At 66.8% G+C, this 10,283-nt stretch overlaps 1 protein-coding gene across 4 annotated transcripts; it reads right to left on the bottom strand.

Annotated features, from left to right (window-relative positions):
• Nucleotides 1-821: 821 nt before the first annotated feature.
• On the bottom strand, nucleotides 822-10,263 carry CCDC9 (coiled-coil domain containing 9). Of its 4 annotated transcripts, none has more exons than XM_074930813.1 (13): nucleotides 10,049-10,263; nucleotides 9,576-9,653; nucleotides 9,178-9,318; nucleotides 8,869-9,090; nucleotides 7,834-7,917; nucleotides 7,539-7,715; nucleotides 7,232-7,422; nucleotides 6,263-6,421; nucleotides 6,068-6,137; nucleotides 5,601-5,988; nucleotides 5,282-5,413; nucleotides 5,123-5,169; nucleotides 822-2,023 (listed from the first exon to the last, which is right to left on the bottom strand). In XM_074930813.1, the coding sequence occupies exons 1-13, from the start codon at nucleotides 10,049-10,051 to the stop codon at nucleotides 953-955; spliced, it is 2,763 nt and encodes a 920-aa protein (XP_074786914.1). In that variant the 5' UTR covers nucleotides 10,052-10,263; the 3' UTR covers nucleotides 822-952. The 4 variants fall into 4 exon arrangements, with proteins under 4 accessions (XP_074786914.1, XP_074786912.1, XP_074786913.1 ...); XM_074930811.1 differs by having other exon boundaries at nucleotides 9,576-9,680; nucleotides 10,049-10,260; XM_074930812.1 differs by having other exon boundaries at nucleotides 9,196-9,318; nucleotides 9,576-9,680; nucleotides 10,049-10,260.
• Nucleotides 10,264-10,283: the final 20 nt, after the last annotated feature.

The following is a 10,283-nucleotide window of genomic DNA, read 5'->3' as shown; positions in this document are numbered from 1 at the left end:
CCCTCCCCCTTGTCCCCAACCCTCCCCCTTGTCCCCAACCATCTCCGACCCTCCCCATTGTCCCCAACTGTCCCCAACCATCTCCAACCCTCCCCAACTGTCCCCAACCCTCCCCAACTGTCCCTTGTGTGTCCCCCATCCCCACTGTCCCCACCACCTCCAAGTGTCCCCAAACATCCCCCTTGTCCCAACTGTCCCCAACCATCTCCAACGCTCCCCCTTGTCCCAACTGTCCCCAACCATCTCCGACCCTCCCCCTTGTCCCCAACCATGTCCAACCCTCCCCAACTGTCCCCAACCATCTCCGACCCTCCCCGTTGTCCCCAACCGTCCCCCAGGCCGAGCAGCACGTGGCTGCCGAGGACCGGCCCAACCTCAGGCACCCACGAGGTGAAGCAAGACCCCGGGGACAGATCCCAGGGGTCAAGGCCTTTGGGGGAAGGGGGGGGGTGAGGGGGGGCTGTGGCATTTATTGCGTCACCCGAGAGGTCAAAAATCTGCCGAGACAGCAAAAATCTTGCCCAATAAACCAGAAAAAGGAGAAGCAAAGGGACCGAGGTCTTGCTCAAGGCTTGAGGGAGCGTCAACATTTATGGGTGACGCCGGGGAAGCCAGGGGGAAGGGGGGGGTTGAGTTCTTGGGGGTCACCTGCACCTCAGACCTGGCTGGGGAGGGGGCGCAACAGAGGTTGCGGGGGGCTGAGAGAGGGGAGGAGCCGGGAATTGGGTTCACTCGGGGGCGGGAAGGCGGAAAAAGTGGCGTTGGGTGCGGGGACAAAGTCCTCTTGGTCCTGGTGGGCCACCAAGGAGAGCGGGAGAAGGTCCCTGGGGGCAGGCGGGCGCCCAACGCGCGAGGGCCTGGGGGAAAAGGGGGCGACGGAGGCTCCATCTTGCCTCTCCAGGAGAGGAGGAGGAGGAGGAGAGGAGGTGGTGGTGGCCTCTGGGGCTCCCGCTCAGATGGTGGTGCTGACGCTCTGGTCGTCCATGGTGGACTTGGTCTTCATCCTGCTGTCGGCCACGCTGCTGGCGGGGTCGTCGCTCAGCACCCCCCGCAGCACCGCTCGCCACGACCGCTGGAACTTGTCCCTGAAGTCCTGCCCCACCACCACGTAGATGATGGGGTTGAGGCAACTGTTGATGTAGGCGACGCCGGCCACGACGGGGTCGGCCTCCAGGGCGCCCTTGAACAAGGGGCTGCGAGGCGGGGTGGAGGCCAGGATCAGGCCCACGACGTGGTAGGGCAACCAGCAGACGAAGAAGCTGACGATGACCACCAAGATGAGCTTGATGGCCTTCTGGGAGCGGGCGAAGCCCTTGCTGTGGACGCGGGCCAGCAGCAGGCCGTAGCAGGCCGTGATGGCCACGAAGGGCACCAGGAAGCCGCAGACGAAGCGGCTGACGGCCGTGACCAGCTCGGTGAGGTGCTGGTGACGCCCCACGGCCGCGTAGTCCAGGACGCAGGTGGTCTTCTCGGAGAAGACGTCGACGCGGGTGGTGCGGAAGATGAAGGAGGGGAGGGTGAGGAGCGCGGCCAGGAACCAGGCGGCCGCGCAAGCCCCCCGGGCCAGCCCCAGCGTCCGGTGGTTTTGGCACCACACCGGCCGCGTCACCAGGGCGCAGCGGTCGGCGCTGATGACCATCAGCAGGAGGACGCTGGCGAACATGTTGAGGATGGTGAGGGAGGGCAGGAGCTTGCAGGCGAAGCCACCCAAGGGCCAGTGGTGGTCGCGGGCCAGCGGCAGGGCCAGGAAGGGCAGGGCCAGGCAGCAGAGGAGGTCGGCCACGGAGAGGTTGAGGAACCAGACGCCGTTGACGGTGCGCCGCAGCTCGAAGCCGGTCACCCAGATGACGGCGCCGTTGCCCAAGACGCCCAGGAGGAAGATGAGGGCGTAGAGCGCCAGGACGGCGCGGTAGCTGTGAGGGACTTCGTAGCCATCGAGGTCGTAGATGGAGTAGTCCTCCAAGCTGGAGTAATTAAAGCTGTAATTGGCCATCGAGAAGTCCATCCTCCACCAGCTCCCAACCTAGAAACCACACTCCGTTAGAGCACCGTCGTTGGGTTGGGTTGGAAGGGACCTTCAAAGACCCCCCAGGTCCAACTCTGCCACGGGCAGGGGCGTCTTCCACCAGATCGGGTCCCTCCAAGCCCCGTTCCCAACGGGCTGGGTCGGAAGGGACCTTCAAAGACGATCCAGTCCCGCCCCCCGCCATGGCCAAGGCCACCTTCCGCTAGACCGGGTCACTCTCAAGACCCTGACGATGGAGCATCTACAACTTCTGACAGCATCTACAACTTCACCCCCCCTCATCACAGAGCATCTCCTCCTTGTCCATCATCATCGTCACCTCAACCCAACGCTCCTCTTCCCCCGCCCAAGAGGCGGCAGCACCTCCAGGACCAACCCGGTGAGATGTTCCTCAAGAAAGACCTTTGGCCTCGCCGTGCCCCCCCCTCCCCGGTCACCAAGGAAATGGGCATTTCCCCACTTCCTCGCCCGCGCCACCCTCGGCTACGTGGCGCAAGAAGTTGGATGAGGAAACGCCGGGGGAGCCGCAGCTCCGGCAGCTCCTCCAGCCCCTCCTGGGTGGGTGCCACGGCCAGGGAGGGGGGAGGATTTCGGTTGGGTGCTCAAGACCCCGGCGAAAGAAAAAAAAAGCTCGCCGTGGCCAAAGCATGGCCAGCACCCAGGAAAACTGGGAAAAAAAAAAAAAAAAATTTAAAAAAATCCCTGAAAAAGGTGGAAACACCAATCCCAGGAGAAAGGGGGAAGGAGGAGACGTGGCGCCTCCAACCATCACCCGACGTGGAGCCGCACCCGCGTCCCCCCGCCACGGGCACAGGGATGGAAACGGCCTCAAACGCGGGTTTTTCACCCCAACAACGGCACCAGCTTGGGTTTTGGTGGGTTTTTGGGTTGGGTTTTTTTTTTGTAGGTGAAAGGAATTTCGGTCACCACCTGCCCTCCACCCCCCAGACGCTCACCTGGGTCGTCGCCCGCCGCGGCCGCGCTCCCAGGGACGGGCGGGGGCAGTGCCGGGTTTTTATGTGGCGCTGACAGGAAGCAACGCCAAGGGTGGGGGGGAAAAAAAAAAAAAAAAACACCCAAAAAAATCCAAAAAAAGAAGAAGAAGAGGCCGGATGAGCTGGGCGGGGGGAGAACGGGGCCGGGAAAATTCTGTCTCCAGGTGTAACGAGGAGGGGGGGTGGCGAGGGGAGACCCTCTGCCAGCAGCAGCGAGCGGAGGTGGAAAATGAGGTGTTGACCCCAAAAATCGGGGGGGTTGGGTTTTTTTTTTTCTTTTTTTTATTTTTTGAGGGGTATGAGGCTCGTTTCAGCTCAACGGGGAGGTCAGGGCCAGGCCGGAGCGTCCTTCGCCCGGCTCGTGGTCGGGGGGGACTTGTCATCCTCTTCTGGCTGGTCCCTGGGGACACCCTGAGGGCCCCCAAAAATCTCCAGGGACACCCCAGGGTCCCCGCCAGTCCCCAGGGACACCCTGGGGGGTCCCCAAAAATCTCCAGGGACACCCCAGGGTCCCCGCCAGTCCCCAGGGACACCCTGAGGGTCCCCAAAAGTCTCCAGGGACACCCCAGGGACCCTTCCAGTCCCTGGGGATATCTGAGGGCCCCCAAAAATCTCCAGGGACACCCTGGGGGTCCCCAAAAAATCTCAGGGACACCCCAGGGTCCGCTCCAGTCTCTGGGGATACCTGAGGGTCCCCAAAAAACCTCAGGGACACCCCAGGGTGCCCACTGGTCCCTGGGGATACCCTGAGTCTCCCTGGCCCCCCCCAGTGAGCTCTGCTGCCCTTAACTCCCCTCATTTCACCCCAAAAATCCCCTCCGGAGCCCCCTACGCGCCTCGTTTCACCCCCAAAAGCCAGGAACCCCCCAATAAGTAACAGACACAGGCAGCTTCCAGCTCTTCTGGGGGGCCCCTTGTTGGTAGCGGACCCCCCCCCCCCAAACCATCTCTGGGGCCTCAAGAGGAGAGGGGGGGCTGCAGATCCCTGTGAGGAAAAAGGGGGGGACCCCCAGCACCAAAAGCGGGGAGCAAGGACCAGGCGCCAAAAAAATCTTTCGGAGGTTTATTTTACAAAGAGCCAGTGGGACGAGGCAGCCCGAGGTGGGGGGGGGGGTCTCAAGCCCACCCCCCCCAGCTCCAGGGCACAGGAAGATGGGGACCCCCAACCCCCAAAATGTCTTGGGGTGGGGTGTGTGTCAGGAATAGGGCGGGGGGGGGGCACAGCTGGAGCCCCCCAAACCCTTCGGGGGGACCCTCGGGGCTGCCCCCTGCGACACGGGGCTGGAGCCAACTCCCCGCTGTGGGCGCAGAAGGGATTTGGGGACCCCCCCCTCCCTCTCCAAAGGGGTGCGGGCAGGCGATTTAGGGGTTTCCCCCCCCCCCCGGGTTATTCCTGCCAGCTCACAGTCTCTAGAGGTCACGGGGGGAGCGACCCGGGTGACGGAGGGGCCGCCGGCGGACGTCGGGGGGCTTGGCCGTCCTGTCGGAGGAGAGAGAGAAGAAGGAGGCAGCGTGAAGGCAGCTGCCTGCCCCCACCCCTGGCAGGACAAATAAAAAAAAGGGGGGGCCCCCCAGGCCCTGCCTGCACCCACTTGCCAGCCCCCAGCACCGGGTGTAGCACCGGGGGGGGGGGTTTCATCCCTCCCCACCCCTCAACCTCTCCAAATCCTCCGGGGATAAAACCAGTCCCTGGGGTTTGTTTGGGGAAAGGGAAAAAAAGAAACTTAAAAAAAAAATTAAAAAAAATTTAAAAAAAAAAAGAGTTTTTAATGCAGGACAGACAGACAGAGAGACGGAGAGGACATACAGACGTGGCAGCCTCCCGGGGAAGCGCAGCCCCCGCGGCGGAAGCGACCGGAGCCCCGACGCGGAGCCGGCGGCAGCGCAAGCGCCGTAAATCCGGGGTGTTTTGGTGGGCAGAGTCGGTCGGTCTGGCAGCAGCGAGCGGGAAGGACAGACAGACAGACAGGCAGGCAGGCAGGCAGGAGAAGAGCCCGGAGGGTGCGGGGCTCAGCACACACCCCCCCCCCTACACCCCCCCACCCCCCCAAAAAAAAAGCTAGCGAGCGGCCGGAGAGGGCGAGTTCTTACGGAAACGCACCCGCTGGAAATCTGTGATCTCCACCGAGCCGGGGGCCACCTCTGGGTCTGAGGGGAAAAAAAACATAAAAATATTGGGGTGCGAACCCCCCCCTGACCCGCAGGACACCCCCACGGGGCTGAGGGGGGGGTTAGAAGCCCCCCGAATCCCCCTGGCTACCTCGCGCCCCGTCCCCCGCCTCCTCGGGCTTCTCCGAAGCTTCTCGCGCCGCCTCGGCTTCGTGCCGCGAGGGGGGGGCTGCGGGGTCCCGCGCCCCCCCGGGGGACCCCGCCAGCTCCTCGGGGTTCAGCCCTGGGGGAAAACAACCGAAAAAAACGGGTCAAACCCGCCCGTTTCGGCCCTTTTCCCTCGTTTGGCTGTGCGTCCCCCCCGCAGGGTCTCAGGGGTTCAGCCCCGGGGTTTGGTGCCTGGGGGGGGGGGGTGTGTCCCCCCCCTCAAAGATTTGGGCAGAGCCCCCCCCCGCCACCCCGACTTTTACCTGGAGCGTCTCCGGAAGCCCCTCGCGACTTGGGGACCCCTGGCGGGGGACTGTCCCCCAGGCTGCTGCGGGGAGAGGCCAAGTCCATCTCCTCGCCCCAGTCCGAGACGGGCTGGCGGCCTCCCGGGGGGGAGAAAGGGCTCGGGGGGGTGTCAGCCCCCCGCTCTGGGGGGGGCACGGACACTTGGGGAGCCTGCCCCGCGCTTCGGGGGGGACGCCGGGCTTTGGGGGACGCACTGCGGGGGGATTCGTCCTCGACGGACGCCGCCGCGCTGCTTCCGCCTTCATCCTCCTCCTCCTCGCTGACGTCCTCCCACTGGTCCTCGTCCTCCTCGGGGCTCAGGGAGCGGGGGGGCGCCGGGGGGGCCCCGCTTGGTGCTTCCCCCCCCTGCGGGTAAAGGGGGTTTCGGGGTGCCAGCTCCGACACCCGACGCCTCCCCGCTGGAGCTGCCGCCCCCCCGTTTTACCTGGGGGGTCTGGGGGGTGGCGGTGGCGGGGGCCGGCGGCTCCTTCTCCTCCCAGCGGTTGTCGTGCATGCTGGAAGGAGGAAAAAACACCCCGGGGGGGGCAGAAATAAAAATAAATCCGCCAGAAAACGGGGCTCAGGGAGGGGCAGCCCCCCCCCAACACCCCCACGGAATGGGGGACACAACCCCGCTGACCTGTAGGGCCTGGGCGTGGCGCCGGGGGGGCGGCCCCGGCCCTTCCTCCTGCGCTGCCCGCGGGGGGGCCCCAGGAACTCCCCGAAAGTGGGGGCTCTGGGGGGGGGGCGCTTGGGTTCGGCGCCGTCGCTCGGCACCGCTGCTGAGCCCTCCTTGAACCTGAGAAGGGGACGGGGGGACGCTGGGGGGGACGGCACGACCCCCCCCAGAACCGCCCCCCTCCTCCCCAAAAATCGTCACCCCGGAATCAACCAACCCCGCCCCAAAGAACAACCCCCCAAATCATCTTCTCCAAAAAATAACCCAACCGACCCCGCCCACCCCAAAACCCCGCCCCAAAGACCCAACCGACCCCGCCCTCCCCAAAACCCCGCCCCAAAGACCCAACCGACCCCGCCCTCCCCAAAACCCCGCCCCAAAGACCCAACCGACCCCGCCCTCCCCAAAACCCCGCCCCAAAGACCCAACCGACCCCGCCCTCCCCAAAACCCCGCCCCAGAGCCCAACCGACCCCGCCCGCCCCAAAGACCCACCCGCCCCAAAGACCCAACCGACCCCGCCCGCCCCAAAGACCCACCCGCCCCAAAGACCCAACCGACCCCGCCCGCCCCAAAACCCCGCCCCAAAGACCCAACCGACCCCGCCCGCCCCAAAACCCCGCCCCAAAGACCCAACCGACCCCGCCCGCCCCAAAACCCCGCCCCAAAGACCCAACCGACCCCACCCGCCCCAAAACCCCGCCCCAAAGACCCAACCGACCCCACCCGCCCCAAAACCCCGCCCCAAAGACCCAACCTCCCGGCCCCAAACACCCAACCAGCCCCACCCACCCCAAAACCCAACCAGCTCTGCCCCCAAAGACCCCACCCACCGCCCCCAAAGACCCCACCCACCGCCCCCAAAGACCCCACCCACCGCCCCCAAAGACCCCACCCACCGCCCCCAAAGACCCCACCCACCGCCCCGTACATGCTGTCGGATTTCTCGGCGTCCCACTCCCGCCGCCACTGCCCGGTGGGTTTGCGGTGCCGCGCCAGGCGCTCCCGGTCGATCTGCTCCCGCTCCTTCTTCCAGCGCACGTACTCGGCGCGTTCCCGCCCCGTCATGGAGAGCGTCATGTCCAGCGGGGCCCCCCCGGCCCTGGGGCTGGCGCGACGGCCCTGCGGCCACCGGCAGCTCCAGCCCCGGCCCCCGGCTCCGACCCCTCCCCGAACCCAGCCCGTGAACCCCCCGGAGCGCAAGGGGGGGCCGCCCCCCCTCCCCGTGGGGTACGTACGGGGCCCTGCCAGGTTTTCTCTCGCTCCATCCCGGCCTTGACCTTGTCGAAGTCGGGGCCCCCCCAGTTGCGGACGTGCCGCCGACTCCCCTCCTTGCGATCGGCCTCCTGGAAGGGGCCGCTGCGGCGCGGGTCGTCCAGAAAGTTCCGCACCGGGTTCTTCTCGTGGAGCCCGTCCTGAGTTGGGGGAAAAAACAACAAAAAAAAAAAAAAAAAAAAGGGGATTGTCAGCCCCGGTGGGGGGGACAGCGGGGACCGGGCGAGCTGCCCCCCGAGGCCCCTCTGCCCCCCTCACCCGCTGGTTCCTCTCGTACTCGGCGATTTTCTCCATCTCCTCGTTCATCTTCTCGATGTTCTGCCGCCGCCGCTCCTCCCACTCCTGCCGGGGGAAAGCAGCTGCCTCGGGGGGCAGGGAGCACCCCCAAACCGGCCGGGACCCCCCCCAGACATCCCTGGGGTGGGGTGAACGCACCCGGCCCCCAAAACCCGCAGCCGGCCCCGAAAATACCTCACCCGGCCCCAAAAAACACCTCACCTGGCCCCCCGAAACACCCCCCGATCCCCAGAAACCTCACCCAGTCCCCAGAACACCCACTTGGCCCCCAAAAGATGCATCCAACCCCCCCAAAACCTCACCTGGCCCCAAAAACACCCAGTTGGCACCTAAAAACTTCACTGAGCCCCCCCAAAACCTCACTTAATCCTCAAATCACCCACCTGACCCCTAAAAACCTCACTGAGCCCCCCAAAATACCCCCACCCCCTAAAAACCTCACTGAGCCCCCCTAAATACCCCCCACCCCCTAAAAACCTCACTGAGCCCCCCTAAATACCCCCCACCCCCTAAAAACCTCACTGAGCCCCCCAAAAATACCCCCCACCCCCTAAAAACCTCACTGAGCCCCCCTAAATACCCCCACCCCCTAAAAACCTCACTGAGCCCCCCAAAAATACCCCCCACCCCCTAAAAACCTCACTGAGCCCCCCAAAAATACCCCCCACCCCCTAAAAACCTCACTGAGCCCCCCAAAAATACCCCCCACCCCCTAAAAACCTCACTGAGCCCCCCAAAAATACCCCCCACCCCCTAAAAACCTCACTGAGCCCCCCAAAAATACCCCCCACCCCCTAAAAACCTCACTGAGCCCCCCAAAAATACCCCCCACCCCCTAAAAACCTCACTGAGCCCCCCAAAAATACCCCCCACCCCCTAAAAAACCTCACCTGGCCCCCAAAACACCCCCCCATTCCCTAAAAACCCTCTCCTGACCCCCAAAACCACCCCCCAAAAACCCCACCTGACCCCCCCCCCCCCCCCCCAAAAACCCACCTTAGACCTCCGGTCGGGGCCGGCATCGCCCCCCGGGCCCGGGCCGGCCGCCCCCCGTCCCCGCACTCGCCGCCCGCGCCCCCCGGGGGTCCCTCCGGCCCCCGCCGGCCCCTCCCAAAGCGCCTCGGGGGGCTGCTCCCCCCCTCCCCGCGGGGGGCGCCCCGACCCGCGCCCGGGTTTCGGGGTGCCCGAGGGCTTCTTGTCCTTGGGCGGGCGCTTCTCCTGGAGGGAAAAAAATAAAATAATTAGGGGAGGGGGAGTTAAAACTCAGCACGGGGCCCCCCCGGGTGGCCCCGAGCCCCGACTCACCCCCGGGGGGAGCGTGACCTGCACGGTGACGGAGAGATCCTCGTCCACCCATCGGCGGTCGGGCTCGGGGGGCCGCGCGCGCCGCGGCCCCGTCACCGCGATCCCCTCCTGCTCCGCTTTCCTCCGGTCCTCCTCGATCTCCTGCCGCCGGCACACGGGGCTGAGCCGGGGGGGCGGGAAACTGCCCCCCCGGGGGGCAAAAACACAACACCCCGGGGGGAAATAACAGCCCCCCCCCAACATCCCCGCGGGGATCCCGGGGAGGTGAAGGGCAGGACAAACCCCCCCCGCCGAGGTCCCGGTTAAGGTTAAGCCCCCCCCGGGGGGGTTAAGCCGGGATTAGGGGCTGGGAGCGGGCGGGGGGGCCCCGGGCCGAGCTCCCCCCCCCGGCCCCGCACCTGGTAGCGTTTGATGAGCGCCTCGTTCTTCTTGCGCAGCGCCTCGATGCGCTTGTCCAGCTCCGCGTCCTTCTCCTCCTTGGAGCGCAGGTCCAGCGCGGCCGACTGAGGGGGGCAGCGGCGTGGGCCCCCCCGCAGCCCCCGCCCGGCCTCCGGTAAGGCCCAGCCCGGCCCACAAGGCCCAGGCGGACCCCCGGGGCCTCCGCCCGGCACCCCCGGACACCCAACCCGGACCCCCGGAGACCCAGCCCGGCACCCCCAGGGCCTCAACCCGGTAACCCCGGCGCCCCAGCCCGGTACCCCCGGAGCCCCAACCCGGACCCCCGGAGCCCCAGCCCGGACCCCCGGACAAGGCCCAGCCGCCCCCCGGTGCTCCAGGCCGCCGCCCGGAGGCTCAGGCCGGCTCCCGGCAAGGCCCAGCCGCTCCCCCGGAGCCCCAGCCCGTCCCCCCGCAGCCCCGGGCCGGGCCTCACCATGGCGGCGGGGCCGCACCCGGAGGAGCCGCCGCTCCCCCCCCCCGCTCCGCTCCGCGGCCTCCGCCGGGAACCGGCTGTTCCCGCCCCGCCCACCCCCACGCCGCGCGCGCGTGCGTCAGGACGGCTTCCGCTTCCGCTGCGGGAGTGGGCGGGGCTTTAAAAGGGCGATGGCAACGGGAGGAGTGGGGCCCACCGCGGGGCTGCTTGTCCCTGGTCGGTCACTGGCCCCTGC

Source organism: Athene noctua, chromosome 35 (assembly GCF_965140245.1).
Source record: "Athene noctua chromosome 35, bAthNoc1.hap1.1, whole genome shotgun sequence".
Classification (NCBI taxonomy): Eukaryota; Metazoa; Chordata; class Aves; order Strigiformes; family Strigidae; genus Athene; species Athene noctua.
Note: the sequence above shows the minus strand (reverse complement) of the source record. Positions and strands in the feature narration are given on the sequence as shown.